The sequence below is a fragment of the Nesoenas mayeri genome (genome assembly GCF_963082525.1).
Source record: "Nesoenas mayeri genome assembly, chromosome: 1".
Classification (NCBI taxonomy): Eukaryota; Metazoa; Chordata; class Aves; order Columbiformes; family Columbidae; genus Nesoenas; species Nesoenas mayeri.
This window is the reverse complement of record NC_137541.1, coordinates 40,200,220-40,225,114: the sequence shown is the minus strand read 5'-3', so window position 1 is coordinate 40,225,114 and position 24,895 is coordinate 40,200,220. Positions and strand designations below refer to the sequence as shown.

General features: G+C 51.0%; 2 protein-coding genes across 3 annotated transcripts in view; one reads left to right on the top strand and one right to left on the bottom strand.

Moving 5' to 3' along the window:
• The window catches only part of MRTFA (myocardin related transcription factor A), a 79,210-nt gene extending 62,334 nt beyond the window's left edge, over positions 1–16,876 (top strand). Inside the window, exons 3-14 of the mRNA XM_080346368.1 lie at positions 1,102–1,157; positions 2,726–2,801; positions 3,452–3,613; positions 5,022–5,197; positions 5,669–5,824; positions 6,344–6,597; positions 6,944–7,115; positions 7,395–8,510; positions 9,684–9,854; positions 11,973–12,146; positions 12,567–12,627; positions 13,070–16,876. Coding sequence (XP_080202494.1) covers positions 1,102–1,157; positions 2,726–2,801; positions 3,452–3,613; positions 5,022–5,197; positions 5,669–5,824; positions 6,344–6,597; positions 6,944–7,115; positions 7,395–8,510; positions 9,684–9,854; positions 11,973–12,146; positions 12,567–12,627; positions 13,070–13,569 — 3,074 coding nt within the window. The 3' untranslated portion in view covers positions 13,570–16,876. The remainder of the gene's footprint in view (positions 1–1,101; positions 1,158–2,725; positions 2,802–3,451; positions 3,614–5,021; positions 5,198–5,668; positions 5,825–6,343; positions 6,598–6,943; positions 7,116–7,394; positions 8,511–9,683; positions 9,855–11,972; positions 12,147–12,566; positions 12,628–13,069) is intronic.
• A 2,060-nt stretch (positions 16,877–18,936) lies between these two features.
• The window catches only part of SGSM3 (small G protein signaling modulator 3), a gene marked incomplete at its 3' end in the record, with an annotated part of 31,964 nt that continues 26,005 nt past the window's right edge, over positions 18,937–24,895 (bottom strand). The window contains exons 14-22 of one of the 2 annotated variants that reach the window (XM_080364057.1): positions 24,432–24,486; positions 23,943–23,992; positions 22,543–22,695; positions 22,373–22,443; positions 21,986–22,034; positions 21,568–21,653; positions 21,080–21,202; positions 19,422–19,482; positions 18,937–19,020 (exon numbers count right to left, since the gene is read on the bottom strand). In XM_080364057.1, coding sequence (XP_080220183.1) covers positions 18,937–19,020; positions 19,422–19,482; positions 21,080–21,202; positions 21,568–21,653; positions 21,986–22,034; positions 22,373–22,443; positions 22,543–22,695; positions 23,943–23,992; positions 24,432–24,486 — 732 coding nt within the window. The remainder of the gene's footprint in view (positions 19,021–19,421; positions 19,483–21,079; positions 21,203–21,567; positions 21,654–21,985; positions 22,035–22,372; positions 22,444–22,542; positions 22,696–23,942; positions 23,993–24,431; positions 24,487–24,895) is intronic. The other variant, XM_080364058.1, reaches the window with a different exon arrangement.

Here is a 24,895-nt window from a genome sequence, read left to right as displayed (position 1 = left end):
CTAAAGACTTGCAACATAACTTTAAAGCTGAAGCTTTTTAACTTTGCTGTTTAGCTTGATGATAATTTAGAAAATGCACCAGACAGTTTTAAATATGAGTATTTCAGAAATATGAAAGGAAATTATTATGTTCTCTTCAACCAGTTCTGAATCCACGCCGCAATGTCATCGTTTTAGAAAACAAGCTACTTGCAGATTCGGGAAAAAGCCTTGAGGAGCTAGTGACCCCGCTGCTGAGTTAGAACCAATGTCACCATCTTTCTCCACTTTTACTGTGGGACGTGAGCTTTGTGTGCTCCAGAGGAGCCAGGCAGAGTGAGAGATTCCTCCAGGGTTAGTGTGGTCCTGGACAGCAGAGGATCAGGTTCTTAAAACATGAGCCATTTTGGCTCTGGTTTTATATTGGGCCCGAGGGGGTGAGGAGGTCTGTTATATGGAGAGCTGCTGTTAATTCCTCAAGTCTTGGTTTTCTGTCAACAGACACATGTACTTTCCTGTCCAAGTGTTCCTGTTCTCATGATAGTTCCTGTTACATGGAACAAAGTATACGTCCTGGGGACCTGCAGAATTTGTAGCCAGCCCTTGCATGTATACAAAGCACAGGTGCAGATTAAGGAAAGACTTGCAGCTTCCTTTGATATTAAAAGGTAGTAAAGAGGATTTACAGTTCGTTAAGGTCCTCCCCCATCCTTCCAGCCATTTAATGTGTCTCTTCCATGTTTCAGTGCCATCCCCTGACTTAAGGGTCCTGGATATCTTGCTCTGTGTTGAAGCTTGTGAAAGGCATTTATTGGGAGGCTGGTTTTGACTCACGTTTGTGGGCCAACTTTGTGAACAGTGATTAGTTCAATTAGAAATGTACCCATATTAATCTTTTCAGCAGCCCGTCAAAAGTCCAGGTCAGTTCCTGTAGCTCCTGTGCTGTCAAATGGAGTATGTCAATTCACGTTGCTTTATACCAACTGGAGATCTGGTTCAGTGTGTTGAAAGATGCAGGAGGCAGTTGTCATGGTGTATTTGTTAACTTAGTTGGCCTGAAGGGATGTGCAGCGAGAGAACTTCCATAATTCTAATTCATTCTCTAAATGTTTCTCTCAACAGCTCTGAAAAGTCCAGCTGCATTTCATGAACAAAGAAGGAGTTTGGAGCGGGCCAGGGTAAGATGCAATATGCTCTTTAATGTTTTGGGGAAGTCAGGAGTAGTATGTTTACGTTTTGGGTATCCTCTAGCTGTTAATGAGTTTGCAAAGGAAATTGTTCATATTCTGGGTATAATACAGCATTATGTAGTCAGAGATGTATTGGATGGGGGTTGTTCTTTAGCTTGTATGTGGTGGTGGTTAACCCTCAGTGAACTAGTCATGCCTAAAAACCATGAAAGATGGTGTTTGGATTTCCCCTGGAGTTGTCTTTCTGGAAGTCATTCATATTCTTCTTCCTCACTGTCCATATACTTTGCATTTTTATTTTTATGGTGTCTGTTCTGCCTTTAAATGCTCCTATCATGTGGAGCTCACTTGTACCTTTGAGGAAAGTGCATGGTTTCTCTGTTACCTGCACACACATTCTTTTGTATAGGACATTAGAAACTGAATATTTATTAGAGAGGATCCCCAGAAAAATCTTATAACACTGAAATCACACAGACTTCTGGCTCCATCGAAAGAGGAAGCCAGGCATCACACTTCAGGCAGTAACTTTGCTAACTGGGAGATTTCTTGATGATTTCTGTTCCTCAAAAGGCCCCTGGGGATAGCTTTTCTTTCTGATTAGCCTATAGGGGAATAAAACATGTTATGACTGCTGGGCTAAGTTTTGTTTTAAAAGTGAAAGCAACATAAGTAAAAAAAAATAACAGCTGTGATTAGAACCTGTAAAGGAGTATTAGCACTTTAAACAGTGGAAAGATTGCAACAGTGGACTTGGCATTAAGACCAGTGTCCCAAAGGCTTTTTCTTCTTCCTCCTCTTTTTTTCCTAAAACCTTTTTATTAAGTTAATGTTTTGGTGTATTTTTCTGATTTACTATAATATTATTTTCTCTGAAGGCCCATTCTGGTGGCCAGTGCTTACCAGGCCATTACCCACTGCTCCTACATTCCCATGCCTGGGCCTTGTAAAGGGTAACGTGCTCAGCCCAGACGGGGTCATCTCTGTACATTGCTCTGTAGAGCATTCTCCAAAGATAGAGCTGAAAGCAGTTCTGGAAATTAAATAGGTCTTATCATAACATTTCGATTCTGCCTGCCAAGAGACTGCATGAGGTCTTTAGCATAACAAATAACATATCTTTAAACAAATAAGGGAGTATGCCCAAACCACAGATCAGCCCCGAATGCCAGCAGTGTATGAAAGTATTTGCTGTGAACAGTGGAACCAGTGCATTTATCTTTAATGTAAAAAGAAATGTCTTGAATTTCACCCTGATGCAAGTTAGTGGTGTTGCATTAAAGGGGAAAAGAGGGCTTCAGCTCCTGAGGAAGTCCTTTCCAGTTTCTGTTCTGTGGGGCAATACCGCACTCTTGTACAGTAGAAGGTTGTCTTTAGAATAAGCTAATTCTCTGGGTGCTCTGGGACAGAAGATATCCCCTTTCTCTGTTCTGTGTTTATTTAGATCTCAGTAACAACTAAAGATGGTTGTTTCTCTTGTTTGTGCTGTCCAAGATTTCCTCAGTCCTGTGTCTGATCAACTGAAATCGGTTCTTGTTTGTCTATTTTTGCCACAGACAGAGGACTATCTGAAACGGAAAATCCGGTCCCGGCCAGAGAGATCAGAGCTGGTTAGGATGCACATTCTGGAAGGTATGGCAAGTGCTAAACAGGAAAACATCAGCAATAAGCTTTATCATAACCACTTATTTAACAGCATTCTATTTCACCTCTGACCCCCAAATAATTTTTTCAGTTTGGAACAGGCAAAACATCATGTCTGGTGCATGATTTCTTGGGAGGGGTTCAACTCTGCTTGCGTGGAGATTCTTGGAATAATCTATTGAGTGAACTCAAAATTGTGCAGTTTTGTGTAGCTGAGCAACAGTGAAATGGAGTGACTGGATTGCGCTTCTTAATAAGGGAAGACACTGTAAAATATCTTAGAGGGAGTGAGGCCGATTTGATCTAATTAGTAAGCACCTCAGGTTCAGAGAGGGAGTACTGTGCTGCTACTGAGTACCACATCTTTGGACACAACTGAAATGGAAAAGATGAAGTAGAATTGGGTGACATCAGTTTGAGAACAGCAAACTTGTCCTATTCTAGATTCACAAGGACTACTGTAGATACACTTAAATATATATAATATCTATAATATCTTCATAGTGAATAGTTACCTATTGTGATCTGTGACTATTTTTCTGTACAGTTACCTTTCAGAATAGAAGTAAAGTACTGCTGAACTGCATAGGTTGGCCATTGCTGGATTGATATCATTTTATTTGCTTTCCCTGGAACAGAGACCTCAGCTGAACCCTCCTTGCAGGCTAAGCAGCTGAAGCTAAAGAGAGCCAGACTGGCAGATGACCTCAATGAGAAGATAGCGCAGAGGCCAGGTCCCATGGAGCTGGTAGAGAAGAACATCTTGCCTGTGGAATCGAGCCTGAAGGAAGCCATTATAGGTAAGGCCAGAGCAGGATCTGTGTTGAGGGCATTTCCCACAGGTGGCTGTGATTTCCTATCAATTCACCTGCCTGGATGGTCTTCTTTTCCTGGCTCAGAATCCCAGCCTTTCAGCCTCAAGGATTCTGAAAAGCAGAACTCCTCTGGCCCAGATTGTGCTATAGAGACATTAAATCATAGGAAGTGTGGACATCCCAGAATATTGTGAACGCAATTGCAAACCCTAAAGATTTGAAAGGCTGTTGAAGATTGCATTCCTTAGATTCTCTCCTTAAAAATCCCTCTCTTGGTATAACATGTCAGCAACCTTGGTCAGGGAGAACCCACTGACCTACTCAGATCAGGGAGAGGAGACAGAATATAAACAGGTGGGATGAAACAAAAGCTGTCTGTGAACTTAAAAACTTCAGAGGATTCAGCCCTTTTAAAAATAAACCAGAACAGGTGTAAATCATGCCAGTTCCATTCCAAGGGCTGAAAGGAATACTGAGGAATAGCCTTCCCACTGCCTCAGCAGTGCTCTTGCCTGTCTCCCCGGACGGAGCAGTCTGTGTGTCTGTGGTTATTCATCCCCTCAAACACTCAGCGCTACTTTAAAGACAAATGGAACACAACTGTGAGCAAGATGGAATACTCTTCATGAAAAAGGAAAAAGACAGTGTTGTGAGAGGGCCTGCCTTCACCATTACACAAGAAGTGGTTGAGGCAGAAAAAGAGTAAACTTGTGAACTGGAGAATTAGAGTTGTGTCTTCCTTCTGACTGAGTAAAGTGTATCTCTCTGGATTTCTGTGCTTTTATTTTAGGTGAAATTGTAGTATTTTCCTGCTTACCAGGATTAGTTTGAGATAATGTAACCTAAACCACATTAGTACATTACAAATGTACACTCATGTGAGTTTATCTACTGGACATGTAGGTAGACAGAAATGCTAATAGTAATCAGGGCCACCACTTAATCCATAGCTCTTCCTGCTTGTAAGACTAGAAGACAATTTGGGATTCTGTCTTGAAGAGAGATTCTACTTTCCACCACTCAGGATGAACACCAAAGGAACCATGACTCAAGCTTACACTGTCTAACCTTCTTCTTTAGTGCCAAATGATCATCAAATAAGCCATGACACAGATCTGGGTTTGGGCAGAATTAAGTATCTCCTGTTGTATTTCCTGATCTTGTCTGGCTGAGCAGCAAGGGAAATGGTTCACCCCACTCTGCATCATCATTTTATTCTACTGATAGCAGAGATGAATGTAAACACTTAAAACAGATCCAGTTTGGGTTTTGTTCTCTCATTTTTAGTTGATGCTTTAAGGACAAGTCAGATACATGCCATCATTATCTTCATGAAACATCAAGTGAAATTCTTGTTCCACTTTGAAGACCACACTTGGTGTTTGTGTTTCAGTTGGACAGGTGAACTACCCAAAGGTTGCAGACAATTCCTCCTTCGATGAGGACAGCAGTGATGCCCTCTCCCCAGAACAGCCAGCCAGCCATGAGTCCCAGGGGTCTGTCCCATCACCGATGGACTCCCGGATTTGTGAGCCTCTCCCTAGCACCACTGGCACATCACTAGCTCAGGTGAGAATGTGGCGGCCTCCTGCAGTGCCCTGGAGCTTCACAGCTACTGCTGATTTTTGGCAGACAATCCTGAAAACTGAGACCAAGGGATCCTTAAAAGGTATAGTCTGTGAGATTTCACAAGGGGTCTTAGCTCTGTGTGGTATTGGTGCAGTCCCCTGGTTATTCAGAAGTCCCTGTAGTGGTGCCATGTGGTGAAGGGGGACAATCATTACTTGGTGATACAGCCTGCGTTGGTGTGAAACTGATTCTGGCAGACAACACTGGGAGATAGAGGTCTGGGATTTTGATTCCTTCTCTGCCCTAAGAAGTTGTGCTGCTTCTCAGGGACAACTGAAGCAGTGGGTTAAAGGCGTCTAATTAATGACGTGCAACCTGTGCTGCTTCCCTTTAAGTGGACACCTCCTGCACTTTCTTAAACTGTTTCCCTCCTTATGTATGAATTCATTATGCCTTTTTCTGTCCCTGCAGGGTACATCCCAACTGCAGATTAGCACAGACTCCAGTGAAACACTTTTCCTACCTGAACAGCCGCCCCCGCCTCTGCCACCTCCACCTCTTCTGCCCCCTAGTCTTACCAACGGAGCAGCTCTTACTGCTGCCAAGCCCCCACCAACGCTCATTAAGGTATTATTTTGGCTGATTTCTTCATTGTTATAGTGTGAAGGAAGATAAGATGGTTACTCTGAAGAAGGTTTGGAGTTGGAAGTGTTGTGTTAACAGATGCAAAGGAAGGAAAGCTTAGTTCTCACTAGTGTCTTCCTCTGACACTAGTAACATATTTAGTAGGTTTTTCTGTTCCTTGATGTATTCACCTTGTGTAAAATGGGTCCTGAATGCAAAATGTTTTGAAACAATCAGTGTTGTCCATAATTCGAGTCAGTGAGTCTGCACTGTATGAGCAAGTGATCTAGTGTGCTGGGAAAGATGAATGGCTGCCTTTCTGTGACCTGCATTATGGCGCTGTGTAAGGTGCTGTGCACGCTTCGACTACTTTTGCCTGAGTTAGAGAAGCCAGGAAAGACCCTCAGGTCAAATGTGGAGAATTTTGAAATGAAAATTCCAGTGTACATTCTGGTTTATGTGGAGTGTTATGTTATTACAGTGTTTTCGTTCTTATTTGCTCCTTCCTTTTCTTCTAAATAGCAAAGTCAGCCCAAGTCTGCTAGTGAGAAGTCTCAGCGCAGTAAAAAAGCCAAGGAGTTGAAGCCGAAAGTCAAGAAGCTTAAATATCATCAGTATATTCCCCCGGACCAAAAGCAGGACAAGGGAGCTCCTCCCATGGATTCATCCTATGCCAAAATATTGCAGCAGCAGCAGCTCTTTCTTCAGCTTCAGATCCTCAACCAGCAGCAGCAGCAGCACTACAACTATCAGACCATCCTGCCAGCCCCACCAAAGTATGCATCCTGTGTGCCAGCTCTCTCTCAGAAAGCATTTCTTCCCCTGTGCTGTTACCAGAATCATTGTATTCTGTGTGTGAGGTGGGGCAGTTGGCTGTAGTGTCCTCAATCCTGTCAGGTTACAGCAGGCTGCAAAAAGGGCCAGTGTCAGATGAATCAGACAAAAGCAGCTGAAGTGAGTTGGTTGGCAGGACAAGGGGCACAGATATAGTCAAAAGCACTGGCGTGCTTTAATGTCTAGGGTGGCATGAGTGACCCAGATGTTTCTGAACATGTATGATTGTTGACACTGAGGTGCCTTTCCACCTTGGTTTTGATGCCTGTGTTTTTTCTTGCCCTGCAGGCCTCCAGGAGAGCAGCAGAGTGGTGCCAGTGCTCCTGCTGTACGCAATCTCTCTGCCACAGTCAGCAACGCATCTTCAGTATCCTCGGGTTCCAGTGGGCTGATGCGGCAGAACAGTAATGCTGCAGTGGGCAAACCTGGCCCTCTCCCTGCCAACCTGGATGAAATGAAGGTAAGTGTCCTGTGAAGCTGCACAGCCCTTTTTTTGCCCATGTCAGTGGAGAGGGCAGTACTGACTGATGTTGCTGCCCCAGAGCGGGGCTGAGGCCGACTGACAGGAGTTAGTGATAACAGGTGGTATTGCTGGCCTGCAGTCTGTACCTGAGGTGTGGGGTTGTTGGCCTGCAGAGGGATCAGTTTAGTCCTTTGCCCCATGGCTCTGGTAGCTGTTAATAGTTGTTCTGTTTAGAGTGTGTCTTAATGCTGCCCTCTTTTTTCCCCACCTTGTCAGGTAGCAGAGCTGAAGCAAGAGCTGAAGTTGAGGGCCTTGCCTGTCTCAGGCACAAAGACGGACCTGATTGAGCGTCTCAGAGCTTACCAAGAGCAGAACGGTGCAGCCGGCCAAACAACCCCCACTCCCAAGCCCAGCACAGCAGCCATCCTTCCGAAAGCTGCCGAAGTGGTGGTTGCCTTCCCAGCTGCCAGGCTGAGCACAGGGCCAGCCCTGGTCACCACTGGCATCGCACCAGCAGAAGTAGTTGTGGCCACAGTCACCGGCGGTGGCGTGATGAAGTTTGGCAGCACAGGCTCAACTCCTCCTGTCTCTCCCACTCCTTCTGAGCGCTCACAAATGAGCACAGGGGATGAGAACTCGGCCACCGGAGACACCTTTGGAGAGATGGTGACTTCACCCCTGACCCAGCTCACCTTGCAGGCGTCTCCAGTGCAGTTCCTGGTGAAGGAAGAAAGCTCAAAGTCTGCCTCCTGCAGTGTAAACGCGGCACCCAGGTCAGAGCGGTGCAGCACCAGTAACAGCAGAGATGCAGAAGTTAGGGACAAAGACCAGATGCTGCAGGAGAAGGACAAGCAGATTGAGGAGCTCACCCGCATGCTGAAGCAGAAGCAGCAGCTGGTTGAGATGCTTAGACTACAGCTAGAGCAGGAGAAGCGCTCTCAGCAGTCACTACCGGCCCCAGCGGCTGCCGGAGACGGAACAGCCCTTGCCTCCAACCCAGTAGCATTTGGCACCCAGGTCAAGAGTGAAAACGGTTTCCTGAGTTGCCAGTCCACAGAGCAATCCAGTGGCCAAACAGACCAATTCAGCCCTGCACCAACCACTAGCCAAATGGACACTTCGAATCCAAGCCCAGTGCCAAAGAAAGCCGTGATGGTGAAGCAGGAGGTGCCAGCCGCGGAAGCAGAGCCGCCGTGCCAGTCCAACAGCCCGCGGCTTTTCCTTGGCCAGCAAGGGAACGCCCTGAGCGACCTCATCAAGGGCGCCCCTCCCCCCACCCTCATCACTGACTCCACAGGGACCCACATCGTCCTCACCGTGACCAAGCAGAGCGCCGAGAGGCAGGGCCTCTCGCCCCACGGGAAGGCAGGGAGTAGCTGCCCAGCCTTGCAGGTAGGCAGGGGATAAATCACATCCCTCCTGTGAGCAGTTGTGTTCCTCTCTCCCTCTTTCCGCTCCCATGGTTCAGGTTGCTGCAGGATGACCTAACATGTTGGAAATTCAATGCAGTAAATACTAAATGGGCTTAGTTGCTCACTATGATGGCTGGTAGTTCCTGGCTTGGTAAAACAAAGCAATGTGAGTAGATCTTCAGCAAAAAGACTGAAATTTGACAGTGATGAACTGTGTACAATAATGCACAATTGACTGTGCAACACAAGCTGTTCAGTGTTCTTCCAAACACATGGTTCTGCCTTTTGTCAGGCAGCATCTCAGGCTTGGAGGACAAGGGTTTGCTGCCACATTTCACTAATTTTTGAAAAACAACTATGCCTGTAGTAGTGAAAAGGTCAGACTGTATTTCACCGGTCCTTTACTGGAGAGATTGTACTCAGAGTGACTAGATAGGTCACCTTGTCAACCAAGAGCTGAAATCAGACCCGGAGAGCAGACATTTTGCTTTTTGACTGCTCTTTGTCTTAATGCGTGCCAGCATTTCGGTGTTAACAGAGTCTTTCATCAGAAATGATCTACTACTCCCCTGTTGGCATGAGCTCAGCACTTAACAGAAGCGTTCCGAGTGTTTCTTCCAGGAAGGGATAAATATGTCTAGGTTTTATGGCATAAGTCAAACTCCAGCATCTTCCATGGCACCAGAGAAGATTTGCATTCTCTGCTGCCACATTTCTAGCACCTTCTGCAGAGCAAGTGTCCGTGTCTGCCATCAGTGGCAGGCACTGGGCAGGCTGCATTTGCTGTGTAGCAGGTGAGGTGCCAGTCAGCTGTCTAAATATCAGCATCCAGTGTCATCCTTGATACCCCAGGGTATCTCACCAGAACTCCAGCCACTGCTCCAGAAGGGCACAGGTCTTATGTCAGCTCTGCCAGCCCTTGAAGGATGTCATGGATAGTCCAGGGATTTAGAGTGACACTACCTCCCCTTTTAGGACTCTGAATCCCACCCCAATCCAATTTCTCTGCTTGGTAAAACAGAACAATTGACTGATTTTCCTAAAGAATAAAGAATGGGGAAAAGCAAACTTCAGAAATCCTTTAAGAAGCACAAGCCTTGCTCCATGCTGTGTTTGCAGAATAACTTCTGACAGGTACCTTTTTTTTTTCCAGAGAGTACAATCATCACCCGCTAAAACTTCCAACCAGACGCCCTGTCAGCTGCCTGCCAGCACCCCTCAGCAGCCCACGCAGCCACAGAAGCAGCAGCCCACACAGCAGCAGAAGCAGCAGCAGCCCCTGCAGCAACAGCAGCCCAGGGGACTAAACCAATCTGTCAGAAAGGTAGCTCTCTGCCTGCTCACTTTTCTTCCTTGTTTTACTTTGCCTGCTTCTGGGATTTGTAACAGTGGTGGGAAGGGGACGTACATCCTGATCAGAGACCATTGTCACAGCAATTGAGATCTCACATCAGTTTGAGGCTGCATGGAATGTTTGGTTTTCAGCTTGATTGTGGAAGCAGAAGGGGTGCCTGGCATAACATCTCCATTTCCCTGCTTCCTGCTGAACTAGCAGTGATGGTGAGCCCATCAGGCAGGAGGTTTCAGGAGCAATAAGTGTCCCTGAGGTCTTCCCCTATGGGCATGCTTGAAGGTGATGTGGAGGCTTTACAGCAAAGAGCTCCAGGCTAAATCCTGACAGTTTACTAGCTTCTGCCCTTTGGTCCCTCATTGGGGCAGAATACCAGGTGGTGTTTTAAACAAGCAGTGTCTATCAATTAAAAATGATGAGAGGCCAGAGTGGGCAGCCTTGGTTCACAGTGGTGTCCCCAGTTCTTGAAAGAGTGCTGCTAAACTGATGGTTACTGCATGGAGAGAGCGTGTGGGCAGTACATCTGCTACTGAAGGTGGTGTATGAGCTCTGAGAGGGGCAAAAGGATGTGACCTTTTGCTCTCTGGTATGGATGAACATGCTGTGATTTCCATTCCTGTGCCTTGAGTGTACCTGTTGATCATCTCAGTGTGAAGTGCAATGCAGGTTCAGGAAAGAGACCACCTTTGGCTTTACCCCTTCTGCAGGTGACAGCTGTAAAGACCCTGCTGCACCTTCTCCTGCCTTTCTAGCCCACATCAGCAATGACTTAACTCTCTCTCTAACATGTGATCAAGATAAGATACAGAAAGATTATGAACAGTTTTTTGAGCTTGGAGGACCACTTCTGAGTCAGATCCTGGAAAGGTTATGAAGACGAGATACACTTCTAGTGTAGTCAGAGTGGGATATCCACTTTGCAAAGGGTCGTTGCCTTGGTTTGCTTTGAGACCTTTGAGGAAATGCAGAAAGTGAACAAAGGTACCTTTTCCCTCAGACTCCCTTAGCTTGTGTGCTGTGGAGGCATCTGTAGTGACTCTCCTAATCCTTTTGCCTCCCGGTAGGGTCAGAAGCCTGCAGGTGGTCTTGAGGCAGCTATTGTACGCCATGTTGTCTTTCTCAGCACCTCCAAGCCTGCAGCCATTCTTTCTCAATGGTTTCCACAAATGATCCCTGAAAACTGGTGCTCCTGGCAAAGCCGGCCCACCCTGTGTGTTGAAAAAGGTGCCCTCCCAGCACATCACCATGGCCTGTGCCACAACGCCAGCTTCCAGCCCCTCTCAGGGACAGAGAAACCCCAGAGCAGCTCTGCTGTCCAGGGCCTGGGGTTGCTTCTCTACCTGCAGGTCACAGAACAGATGAACAGCTTTCCAGGGAAAACAGGATGGGGAAGAGTGTGAACATGTACAAGTGTTGGAACTGGCATTCAACTGCTGCCTGGGGACTAAGCTTCAGTGTGGATCATGCATAACTCCTGTAATGGCAGACACCTGATCCATGTTTTAACTTTGCTTATGGGCAGTTGTGTGCTGATTCATCTGGTAAAGCTGAGTCATGAGCATCACTTCCTGCAACACTTGGGGTTTCCTTTGGAGATCTCTGGTGCTGCTGAGTGCTCTGGTGCTCTCCACCCACCATCAGGCTGTAAAACTTGCTGCTAATGAAGCTTGCTTGTGTCCCCAGAGCAGGCATGGCAGAGGGAGATGGGTAAAAGATAGGTCCTGGATATATTGCGCAGAGTAGGCTGAACACAGCAATGGACGTGCCCTCCAATCTCCAGAGTGCTAGAGGAATCCCCCACGTGGACACATGAGGCTCCCCATCCCCGAACGGTGGTGGTTTGTGGTGTGGTTGCTTTAGCATTAGAAAAAACAGCAAAAGATTTCCAGCTGTGAGTTGGAGGGGAAATCTGGCTTCCTCCCCTGCAGCCAGGGCGTAGTGCACAGAGTACACAGAAGCAGCCAGGCTGCTGGGAGCAGAGCACTGCAGACCTCTGTGCAGCACTCACTGAGAGAGAGGGTGATGGTGTCTCAAAGCAGCTGTTGATGTGGGTTTTCCTCTGATCACTCCTTCTGCCTTTGTTCTAAACAGCCCTCATCGCAGCCCGGCTCTCCTGCTGCCTCTTCCCCATCCCAGATGGACCTGGAACAGCAACAGCACACATCGCTTTTTGGAACTCCTCCACCTCCCCTCCCTGTTCCCTCGGTCCCAATGAAAGAGCCACCAGGCTATGAAGAGGCCATGAAGCAACAGCCAAAGGCCCAGGTGAGTGCAATTCTTCTCCCTGGTTTCCTTGGAGAGCAGGTGACATGTTGCCATTGTAAATCTGCTTAGATTCCTGATCTGGGCCAGTAATAGAGCACAGAGACACAGCTGTCCCTTTCTGACTGTGCCTCCCTAGCTGAATGTCTGCTGGAGGGCCTGGGGCAGATGCTAAACCACAGGTAGAGATCCCAAACCACTCACTGCTTGGTGAGTGTCTGTACAGCAGTTGCTGACTCTACCTTCCCATCCAGTAACAGCCTGGGGTTACGGAGGATTCCATGCCGTGCCTCTGAGTGCTCATTCTCGCTAGATAACAGCCCCATCCCTGGGCTGAGGGAGCAGAGCCAGCAGCCATGGCTGTTGCTGGAGGCAGAAGCTCCCCTCATAAATAGGAAGCTAATCCTGCGCTTGCTCTCCCAGGAGAATGGCTGCTCCAGCCAGCATATGGATGACCTGTTCGACATTCTCATCGAAAGTGGAGGTAAGGAGACAAAGCCAGCATCTCCCATAGTCTTTGGGTTTGAGCACTGCAAGGAATATGTAGCACTGCAGGGAGAGCCTCTCATGGCCCAGATCTTTGGTCCTGTGTCCCTGCTGGTGCCTTTAGTGTTGGCAGTAGTCACTAAGGGAGACGTCAGTCAGGCACTGGTGTGATACAAAGGTTATTGGTGACTCAGCTGCATCAGATCTGTGTGCATCTCTTCTGCGATACTGGACAGAGCTTGAATTCCCTGGACGTGGGCTGAAAAATTCCCTTAGCAAGCCAAGCGTGGGCATAGGATGAGTTTCCTTATTCCAGTTGGTGGTCAGTGATGGATCAGTCTGGGGGTTCCCTGTTGCCCTGGTGGGTGGGAGGGATCTTCCAAGTGTTTGGCCAAGCTTTTCCTCACTGTGGCCTCACTGTCTGATTGTTCCCTATACAGAGATTTCTGCTGACTTCAAGGATCAGTCGTCCCCAGCTGGGAAAGAACCACCCGTGGCCCAAGCCTGCTCCTCACCACCCAGCAGCCACCAATCCCCAGAGCTGGCGGTGCCAGTGTCCTTGGGGCAGCCGGTGCCCGTGGGCCGGCTGGAGGACTTCCTGGAGAGCAGCACCGGCCTCCCGCTTCTGACGGCAGGCCACGACGGGCCGGAGCCCCTGTCCCTGATTGATGACCTCCACAGTGAGATGCTGAGCAGCTCGGCCATCCTGGACCACCCGCCTTCACCTATGGACACCTCGGAATTGCACTTTGCTCACGAGCCCTCTGGGAGCATAGCCCTGGATCTGGCTGAGGCTAACTTGGACAGCATGGACTGGCTGGAGCTGCCAGGGGGGCCTGTCATGAGCCTGGCTCCCCTCAGCACTGCGGCTCCCAGCCTCTTTTCCACAGACTTCCTTGATGGACACGATCTGCAGCTGCACTGGGATTCTTGCTTGTAACTCTGTGAGCAGAGACTGAAGGGAACTGGAGTGGGAGGGCACAGGCATGCAGGGGGGAAGAGGCCAATCAACCAAAAAAAAAGAAACGAGCTCCTAGTATTTGTACTCCTCCCCCAACAGTGTCCTTCCTGCACAAAGCCGGTGGTGGTGGCAAAGGCAGACCTGCTGCCTGGGCAGCGGGCCAGGACAGGGAGAACGGCTGCTAGGGAGCAAGAGGAGGCTGCAGGGGAGTGCAGGGGCTGGTGGCCTCCTGCCCCCGCAGTGCAGCCTGACCAGCCTGGGTGAGAACGGAGCCAGCAGCCCGTCTTCCTCCAGGCAGGAGCGGCAATGGCAGCGTGTGGGGTGCGATGCTGCCAGACATGATTTCCCTCACGCCTTGCAGCAGGATGTAGTATGACTGGGCCTGAGCCGTTTCCAGAAGCAGCAACCCGCACCTTGCTGGGATTGGCAAATAAAGGGGGTTGTGCTCGCCCGGCATGGTCGGTTTAACATTTGCAGAAGGGTATTCTACCTCTGGAGCAGGATGCGAAGGCGGGAGTGCTGGCTGGGGGCCCAGCAGAGCTGCTGTGTGCCCCACCTGCCGTCTGTCGGGAGGGTCTGGTCTGCCAGGGCTGTGAGGAGCTGGGCAGAACAGGCACCTTTTCCAAATGTAGCCAAAGGGAACCAGGGTTCCCCACCAACCTGGTAATGTCTAAGCTGGTTTCCCAAATATTGCTGAGCTTGAAGAGGCCTTGCCTGCTTGCTTCACTCACTTTAGGCTGCGAAACAGATTTTTAAGGTGCTAAAGTCCAGGTCTTTATACATTCTATCTGTCCTTCACTGCCCCAGGCCTCTGGCTGTGTCTGGAGTCACCTTCAGGCATATCCCAGACCCCCTCGCCCTCCGCAGCACTTGTAACATCCCCAGGTGAGCAAGGCAGGCAGCCTCTGTTGGGGGTTAAGACAAGAAAGCGTCCCTGTGTTTTGGGGAGCATGTAGGGGGCCCAGCTATCCATGAGCATCATCGGGGCCATGTGCAATCTGTCTCCTGCTGTCAGCTGTGAGGCTGTCATACCCAACAGGCAAGGAAGGGGAAGTGCCACTGTGAGCCAGGGTTGTGTGGAACAACATGGGGCTGAGCCCAGTGGTGTGACTGTGAGGGCTGCTTTTTGGGGAGAAGTGAGAGCCTAAAAGCAAGTCCTGGGCAGCTGACTTCTGCCCTGCGGCAGTGAAACCTCTGCTCTTTCTTCCCTCCAGGCCTGCAGGGTAAAAGGCAAAAGCAAATGGCTGCTCACCATGAGCTGCCACCCAGGCTGGTGCCTCAGGGTTGCTGCTGACTTGACAAGCGGCAGAGCCATGATGATGCTGTTCCTTGTGCGGGGTTTTGCATTGGAAACCCAGGGCTGTGGCTCTCTGGTGCTGTTAGTCCTGTCACTTTTAAATGCCTGTGAGTATTGGTAGTACCTCACTGCCATATTTACCAGGTGAGCCATAGCCCAGCTGTGTCCCACGCAGCCGCCTCTCCGCACAGCTCTGCCGGCTGCAGCCCGGAGCTGGGTCAGGGCAGCTCGGCCTGAGCCTGGGGGAACTGGGACACGGTGGCTTTTGAAATCATATGGACTAAGGTGCTGACCCTGCTCAGGCAGTAGAAAGATAAACTGCCATCCTGTTAATATCCCCTTGCAGATGCTGCCCTCCCATTTCCACCACGTAGGCTGGCAGTGCTGCCTGCTGGGGAAGGGCAGCAGTGGGTGGGCACATGCTGCTCCCCTGCCCCTTTGGTGTCTGGTGCTCATCTCAGCGGGAGGCCTTGCCACAGGGGTTTAGGTACCTTTGCTCCACGGTGGGGCAAGTGAATGCCAGCCCTGCACAACGTGACATGCTGGCTATCGGCCACTAAAGTGGCAGCCGGGTAGGCTCATGCCTCTTTTGCAGCTGGGAGAAACTTCTGCTTTCCTGAGCCCTATTTGCTTGTTTTAACTGCACGGGAGCCACTTTCTTAATCGTTTGCAGAGGGAGCCTACTGGCACCTTCCTTCCTTTCTACCCTGCCCCCTGCTTCCTTCTCCCAGCCCCAATTGTAAGCAAGTCAGAGCCTCTTACCTGCCTCCCTCAGTGTTGTCTGTACCCATCCCCCCGCCCCAGCTTTCTGTTGCCCAAGCTACAGTGTCCTGTCCTAAAAATCAGAATAACTGGGACTGGTGGACACCCCCTAGACCCCCCGAGCCCTCCTTGCTTCCCTTCTGGCGCAGCCCTGGTACTCACAGATGCAGTGAGTGCTTTAGCAGTTGCCTTACAGAGCTCCCACCAGCTCCCCCAGGGCACCTGCCCAGACATGGGACCAGGTGGACACAGGAGGCAAGTAGTTTCTTAGGAGTAAAGTAGGTGGGGAGCGGGAGGATCTTTCAAATGCTAAGTGGAAAAATTGAGGCTGCCTGTTTGTCACCCTCTAGCAAAATCAGTTTATTGTAGCCCACAATGAGCAGTAGCCTCCAACAAAAACTAGCTGTGTGATTTCTTTTGTACAAACAATTGCAAAGCTGCAGCCAGTAAATAAAGAATGAAATTATCAAAGTGCAATGAGCTCCCAGAGGAAGGTGGGAGCACTCCAACGCAGTCCTGGCCTGCCCAGCCATGGCTCCTCACACACTGGGCCAGGCACCCCAGTATCTGTTGGCAGAGAGCTGCGAATGCTCTTTACTGATTTAGCCCTTCCCCAGGGCTGCTGGTGCAAGACTGAGCTCACAGCTGCTCCCTTTCACCTTCACCCACCCACCTTCATTTGTGAAACTCTCTAGGAATTTAATTACATTAAATTTGCCCAACTTACTCAAAATTGGCAGGTGGATCCAGAACCATGAGCCTCCCCTGCTGAGGAAACCAGCCAACCTGCCAGCACCCATCTGCAAAAGGGGCTTGTGTCAGGAGAGCCAGCCTGTGCCTGGGGGCAGAGGGGAAGGTGATGCCTCATCCCACGAAACTTTAGAAAGTCTTTTCCCCAAGCAGTGCCCAGAGCAGGCTCACTCAGTTCTCCACTTTCTTACTATTATTTGTTTGAATAATAGTCCAATAGTTCTTTGTCAGAAGAGGTATTCCCCTGGACATACATTTTTGCACCCGTTGGGAAAAACAAATTCTGATGTTCTGCCTCTACCTTGAATGTAATCCTGAATCTTTCTGCTGTAACCACTACTTGTTTGTAATGTGTATTTGACTAGCACGCACTCTCCCACTATGCAGCAAACGGCGAGGGCTGATCAGCACCATCCCAGATGGATGGTGTTGGGGCATCGGATATGGAGCGAGTATTCAACTGGAAAAGGATAAAAGAAGCGACAAGTTAATGGGGGAGAGAATGGATCTTTAAATTGAATTATTTTTTCAGTTACAAATATTTGAAAAAAAAAATCATTTTATTAAAAAAATTCCAAACAGCCATGTCCTCAAAAAAAGTCTCTGCTACGCTAGTGGGAGGGCTTGGGGCCACTCTGCCTTTTCCAGCTAAGCGCGGTGCGGGAGGTGATCCCTCTGGGTCTTTTTCAAACCCTCCATAAAAAAGAAGCCTGAGTAGTGACCCGTCATCCCTTCTCAGCCGCAGGGAGATTCCCTTGGTGTATGGAAATTACCTACCCTGCACCTAGAAGTAGGTCTTACAGTAGGAGCAGCACAGGAAGCCTTTGCAGCGTTCCCCAGCCCCGGCAGCTGGTCTGGACCCCAGCTGCTGTGGTGACGAGGTGATACTGCAGCCTTCCTCAGCCAGATGCTGAGCTGGAATTTGTCTGAAAATACTAATTGTAACATCAGTAAATATGCTGCAACTTCCACCCTCCCGTGCGCTTGGGCTTTTAAATATGGTTGTCCCCAGGCCTGTGCCCTGCTACTGTTGTATTTGCAGAAGCGACTCCACCTGGTTTTTCTGGAGAAGCTGGTTACTGTGCACACAACACTGTTGCCCATCACCCCCCAGCCCTGTTCCCAGCCAGCCCCTCTCCCTTTGCTAAGGGCCATCCTGCTGCTGTGTCCCCACACCCCCTAGTTTTGGGTGTTTCTTGCTTTTTTTGGGGCCCTGCTGGCAGCACAACAGCTCCTGCCCCAGCCACCACCCCGTCCGAGGGGAGGCTGCTGAGGAGTGCCCATGGTGCCTCAGCTTGATGATGGCAGGAGCCAGCGCAGAAATGGGGTCATAATTATAAATGGGCAGAAATTAAGAGTTGCATCTAGTCCTGGCCCTGTCAACAAACGAAGCCAAAGCCTGGCACTCTCCCAAGATGCAGTTTATTTACAAACCCACCAAATAAAGTAAGAATCTAGTGTCATTTCACGAGTAGTTTGTGCTCACAGACAAGCGCTTTCAGTAGAAAGTCACAGACTCCATATCCAGAGCCACCACCACAACGCAGCAATTCTCCACTCCTGACCTGCATCCCTGCTGCCTCCGCAGGGCGAGGAGGACGTTTGTGTCCCTGAGCCAGCTCCAACCTGAACCCCGTCCTGAGCTACAACAGTGCCAAAATATACACCTTTCTGGAGTTAATTTACAGCTTTTTGGTAAACAGTAAAAATCATCTAGAGGCTAAAATGACAGCATGAAACACTCCTGTGGAGGGGAGAGGTGTTTTTTTATGTCTGCTCCCAGAGGAGATAAGGCCCATCCCCAAGGCTGTTCCAGCAGTAACAGGCCCGTGCAGTCGGGCACCTCTTGTCAACACCCCCCACAACCAGTGCCAGGAGCTGTGATGAGGCTGATGCTGGTTCCCCCTTCTCAGCCCCAGCTCCAGGTCAGAGGAACATGTCCAAGTGCTTCAGGCTTTGCCATCTCTCTCCAGGCCAGAGGGGAGCCCTTGGCTGGCACGGGGGATATGCTGTCCCTGCTCCTGTGCAGCCATCAGTCCCTCTCCAGCCCCATTCCTCTGACACCCGCAGTGCCACCTGCCACCCACACCAGCTCTCATGGGTCAAAGCCACCCCACAAGGGCTGCTGCTTCCCCACAGCCACAGCAGCAGCCACGCCACACCCCCACGCAGCTGCTGGCCCACACGGCTGTGGGCCAGGCTGCTCCCCCAAGCATTGTGGAGAAGAAGGGCTGAGGCAGCAGAAGATGGGGGTGGCAGAGACAGGGAAGGCTGGGAGGGGGCACTTTTTTTTTTTGGCCAGAGCACACTTGTCCCTTTCCAGTTTCACCCTCAACCTTCACCTCCCTCGGGTGTGCAGCTTGGCATCTCTGCGCTGCTGCCATCTGTCCCAGGTGGCCTGGCAGCCCCCTCAAAGGGGATTTTGTCACAGATACAAGTGGGTGGGGTGGGGGAGGGCAAGGGGTGAGACATGATGAGGGTGGGGGAGAGGAGTGTGCGCCATTGAGAAGGTTCCCCAGGAAGGGGTGGGGTGTGGGTCACCCATCTATGTCCCAGCTGAAGAGATGGTGCTTCACGAGCATGTCCTGCACCCCTTCCTTCAGTGGTTTCTTCTCCTTCTCCTGCAGGACAACACAGAGAGCTGGGTCAGTACCCCACAACCAGAACAGGGGAGGTTGTGCCTGTGGGCAGAGCCCAAGCATGCCGAGATCTCCAGCGCCCAGACAGAGCAGCCTTCTCCACTTCCCACCTCGGCACAGCTGAACCAGGGAGAGGCCGTGTGGTTTGGAGAGCACCGGAGAAGAGGAAGGCCCGACATTTCCCTCCGCCCAGCTGGGCTCGGGCAGGCAGCGCCCTCAGCCAGCACAGCCACGCAGCTCCCACACACAGCCTGCCCCGGCAGGGACAGCGGCCCCATCCACAGCCGCCGGTGCAGAGGATGGGCTGGAGCACAAAACCGGGAGAGTGAAGCAGAAGCGAAGCCCACGGCTGAGGGAGAGAGTGAGAGATGTCACGTACTCACCTCCCTCTTTATTGGCAGCTCCCAGTCCTGAGAGAGGCTGAAGGCAAATTTGCAGAGGACTCTGCAATGGAAGACAGCGATGGTAACACACACACAAATCACATCCCTTGCCCCCAGGCGCACAATTGCGCTGGCTCCTCAGCTTGCCCCAGCACGTCACTAAGCTTACAAGGATGGAAATCCTTGTTTGTTGGTGTTGAAAGGGCAGCACCAACCACTCATCCCCTGTTCCTGTCTCTGCTCTGGGCTTCAGATCCTGCCAGGCTGGGAAGAGAAGCTTGAAGATGTGACTCAAGTGCAACCCCTACAGAGCCTGACAGAGCAGTGCAGGGAGGAACAGGCAGCCCTGGGCTCTGCCAGCCCCCAGACAAGCATGGCTGAGGACTGCACGCAGCTGGCAATGGGGGCCTTGCAGGTTCCTCTCCAGAAAGCAGACCCCTGCCAGTAGCAACCCAGAGTTCTGCATCCCTCTTGCTCTCCCTGGAGTAAGAGAAATGTCCTGGCCCCCATTCACAAGAGCCACATGGGAATGGCACGTGGAGCTCCCTTGCTGGACCCAGCTCTAATTGGGGGCTGTAGGGACAGTGCGAACCCTGTCCCTAGGACAGTGATGCAGAGCTCAGACCTCCTGGCCACAAGCACCTCAGTCCTTCGGTCTCAGGAGAAACTCCTGTGAGGGGGTCTCCTCCAACTCCAGCAGCAGTGGGGGGGCTGAGGCCCTCCAAAGGAAGCTGCCTGGGAGAAATACAGCAAAAGCCTCTGCTCCTGCCCCACACGAAGACTGGTCAAAGACTGGTCCAGCCATGAACCAGTCCCACTTGGTCCTCCGGCTCTACTGATCTGACGCCCCTGTGCTGCATGAAAGCAGCTGTAGTACACTGCTGCAGAGGTGGAAGGGACACCCTTCCTCCCATTCCACAGCAGACGAGGAGAACAGGGCACCCCGAGGCGCACACACAGGCCTGCTCCCTGCTACAGATGCTCCCACTGGGGCTGGTAACCGGCTGGTGCAGCCAAGAGCCAGCAGCAGCAATGGGGCTGGAGTGGTGGTGGTGGTGGCTGCGGGGTTTGCTCTCAGCTCCCTGGGGCTGGATGTGGCTTTGCAGAGTGCGGGAAGGCCAAGAGCACGTGGGTGTGTGCTCTGCGCTCCAAGCGATGTGCTTTGTGCAAGATCAGGCACTGGAGTTGTGTTCAGCCCCCCAACACCACTCACTCACTTAACCACGAGTCAGATGGTGCCTGACTCCTTCCCGGCCATGGACAGACTGTGTCCCTAGCACATTCCCTGTGCCCTGCTCACACTCATGGTGGCTGGCAGAGGACGTGGAGAGCAGAGGGCTGGAAAAGGGAGTTTCTCTCCATCAGAGGAGGTGCAGGGCACAGCAGGAGGCTGCTGGCAGGCAGAGGCTGCCTGCTTGTCATGACAGCTCCCCAGGAGCTCTTGATCAGGCAGGCATAGGGCATTGCATTAAACTGTCTAGACAGTTGCTGCTGCCTCAGCACACAGAAGGAAATCTCTGCAACGGGGGTGTCTGGGCAGCCCACACTGCTGCTCACTGGAGAGGGCCCAAAGCCAGGTGTAGTGAGGGCCACCACGTGCAGAGGAGGAGGAGAAAATCCCTTTCAGACCCTGGCGAGGCCGATGGGGACAGACTCACCTCAGCTCACATTTGATCTGCACCCAGCCAGGACTGCGCAGGAATGACCAGGGATGGAACCACTTCTCCACGGTCTGCAGGCTTGAGCACAGCACCTCCAGCCACAAATGCAGCACCTGTTCACTGCAGCAATGGAGTGGAGACACATTATTTGGCTGAAGCCAGAGAATGAAGCCCTATTCCTTTGGGATAGTCTATTTTCAGCCTAACTTTTAACTCCAGCCCCGAGTCCTGTCCCCAGTGAGAACAGGCTACCCCAGTAATCTTGTTAGCCACTCAGTGCAATAAGAGCTACTTCTTCCAGCCAGGAGCCAGGCCAGCATGATGAACAAGAAAGGAGGAGGTCCCACTTAGTTACTGCAGTGAGAGGAGAAAAAGACCCTGTGGCCTAGGGTAGACTGAAACAACTGCTGCCATTGAGCCCACTCTGCCCCCTCCCAAGCTCCTCTAACCCCTGATGCTCAGGGTATCAGGACTGGATGACTCACTTGAGTCCAACACAGATGAGGGAACGAAGCTTCACGTCCATCTGTGCATGTGCAGCATCATGCGTTATGTTCACAGCCTGAACTGCCTGCAGGGTGGAAAGACGTGGTCACCACCTTCTCAGATTAGCCTTAGGCTGGGTTGGGCAACCATTCCAGCAACACAGTTAAATGCTGCCCTCCCCAGAGCTTCCCACCCTTGCCCAGTGCCACCCACTAACATCAGAGGGGCCAAACCTTCCTGATGGCTTCACTTTCTGCCTTTTCCCAGAAACCTGGTGTCTCTACTTCTTCCCATCAGGGAAGGTCTGGGAGACTCTTAAGCATCTCCCTAGAGATGGACATCACCCCCCAGCAGCCTCCATGGGAAACTTCCCCACATTAGGAGCTGGGCTCTGGCTGGGCTGGGGGCAGCACTCACCCGGTAAAGCAGCTCCTCTGGAGTGAGGACTTTGCCGTCTTCATCAAGCCTGCAGAGATCACAGCAGAGATGTAGCCAGCTCCAGAGCCACCCTGGGCACATGCAGGCTTTTACCCCTCCACAGCCCAACAGCTCCCCTGCTGCTGCTGAGCCCACAGGTGATCCAGCCATGAGAGAACAAGATACAGACCCAGAAGCAAACACAGGAGCCCAGGGAAGTGGACAAGCGCCACTGCCAGCCCCAAGTCAGCATAGGTGCAGCAGCCAGGTGACACCACAGCCCGAGAAAGATGGGACAGACCATGACCCTTCCCAAGGTGGAGAGCAGCAGCAGTTCTATGAGCAGGGTGCAGACCCAGCTGCCTGGTGTGTCTAAAGTGGCATTACCTGTAAGTCTTGCAGAGCACAAGGCGAGAATACACGGAGTCAAAGTCCCGTTCCACTTCCCGGCTCGCAGCCTAGTAGGGCAGAGGGGCAGTCAGTACACTGTGCCCTACAGCCCCCTCAGCCCAGCTCTCTGGCAACGCTGCCCCACAAAGGGAACCAAGACATCTCACCTCCTCGATAAACAGCCAGGGATGGCAGGCCCCCCCCAGCAGAGATGGCTTCTTCAATCCATGTTCAAATATGGACTTCAAAGCTGGACACAGCGTTCCTCGCACTAAGTCCGTCACCCCCTCTGTGACTGAGTCATCTCCAGCAATGGAGTACTGAGGAACACAAAGAGCCAGCTCTCAGCACACTAGCGAGGAGCAGAGCATGGAGGTGGTTGCTCACCTACAGCTTCTCCGTGCACACCTCTTCCACTCCCAGGTGCCCACCAGCCCCCTCTCATAACCCTTGATGCTCTTACTGGTTTTCACATAAGGAACCATGTTCAGTGTTGTTCCCCTGGGAGCTGCTGGGACAGCAGGACCTTTGTGAGCTGGGTGCTGCCCAGGAGACCACAGGTGACCCAAGCACCATCCTGGCAGCGTTCAGCGCATAGGAACTGCTGCAGTTCAGTGTGGTGCTGAGGTAAGGAGTGGAACTTTCACCGAGGGTCTCTGGGACTCTGTAAGCTGCTAAAAGCCGAGGCAAACGGGGAGATGGGAATTCACAGGTCAGCTGGTACACCACACCGAGGTGTCACCCTGATCTGCTGTTCGCATGAAGGATCATCTCTGTTTCCACAGCTGGGAGGAAAACTGGTCAGCAGCACAGGGTGTGTTTATGTACAGAGAGGTGATCTGTGCCTACGAAATCAGCCCTGAGCAGGGGGTGAGGAAGCAAGTGAGATATCAATTATGACATCTCTCTAGGGGCTTCTCTTGGGGTCTCAGGTCAGTCTTTGAGCCCTTCCTCACACTCTAAACGCTGAGGAGAAGAGGGAGAACAGGGCCTTCTCCACTTCCCTTGCAAGTTGTCTAGGCCAAGAGTTGATGACATCTGTCTCCTACCTATTATCCCAGCCTTGGGGCCATACTGAGGTATCTGCTCTAAACAGGTGGGATTTCACCACTGCTGTTTGAGAGAGGAACTGCTACAGTGTCCCCTCGGGCACAGCTGCTTGGGGTGACCACAAAGCATGAGCAGGATCCACAGGCTCAAAGGAGGAAGAGAGCAGTGGGAGTGGGCAGAAACAAGGCCCACAGAATCCTGCTGCTGCCTCTGCTTTTCCAAAGCTCTTCTCTAGGGGCCTTGCAAGCCCCAGCATCTCACTCAGCTGCCCCCGGCAGCCCTTTGGGGCCTTTGTTCTCCACTTGGTCAACATCAGGAAGTTGAGCAAACAGGTTCAGGAAGACAACCTGCCTGATCATATCACTAAGTGTGTGATAGCCACAGAGAACAAACAGACTTAAGAAGGAAAATATGTCGCTCTTTTCAACAATGTCTTTTCATCTATGAAATGACTTTTTTTTCTGTTAGGTTTGGTTTTCTTTTTTTGTTTATTGTGTTGTGGGTTTTTTTTAATTACCTCTTTGCTCCTCTCATCCAAGATCTCCACAAATTTTGCAGGAAACCAACCTATGAAGAATGGACAAAGAAATGAGTCTGACACTGAGAAACCTCTGACACAGACAAGACCAGAGCCCACTGGAAGCTAAGAATAAATCAGAGTTCAAAGGGTGCAATCCCCAAGGAAGGAGGGGGTTTTGAGGATTTTGAGCAGCCTCAAAATCACAAGAATCAAGGCAGCTGCAAGAAGCAGCCAACTACAGGACACTGCCCACAAGCAGCAGAGACGACCTGCACCCAACCACCCTGTGCCAGGAGGACAGAACCTAAACTGGCTGTTTGTAAGAAGCTGCACTGCTGCTCTCAGACCCTGATTTAACATTCCCCTTGTCCTGGCAGATGCTTCAGGCAGACTCTTTGCTGCAAACTTGCCAGAGTGGTTGCTGTGGATGAATGGTTGCTCCGTATCCAGCCCCGCTCTGCCCCATGAAACCCGTCCTGCTCTCACCTCTCAGTCCATTCAGCTCTCCCACCCAACAGTGCTCGTCCTTCTGGGAAATGATCTGAAAAACAGGGAGTGGGAAACACTGGTTCAAGAGAGTTGCAGTGCCAGGATGGCTCCAGCTGCCCGGCTGTACGTGCACAATAAAGAACTGCTTCTTCTCAACTCTTTTGCTAATGTTCTCTTCTCACATGGCCTAAGGCCTTCAAGTGCAAAAGGCTACCACAAACACAATGCTATTCCTGTTTTCTCCAGTTTCAGATGGGATGCCCACAGCTAAAACACAAATGGTTGCTTTTACAGTCTTACCACAGCTTAGTGTGCAGTGTTAAACCAGGACCCAGGTTGGACCAAATCAATCTTTTGCTCAGCTGCATGACAGCCAGGGAAGGGACTCTGTGGTTGTATTGAGAATGACCCACAAGACAATGCTCACAGGAACATTCTGCCCCATCCTCAGGCAGCCCCGA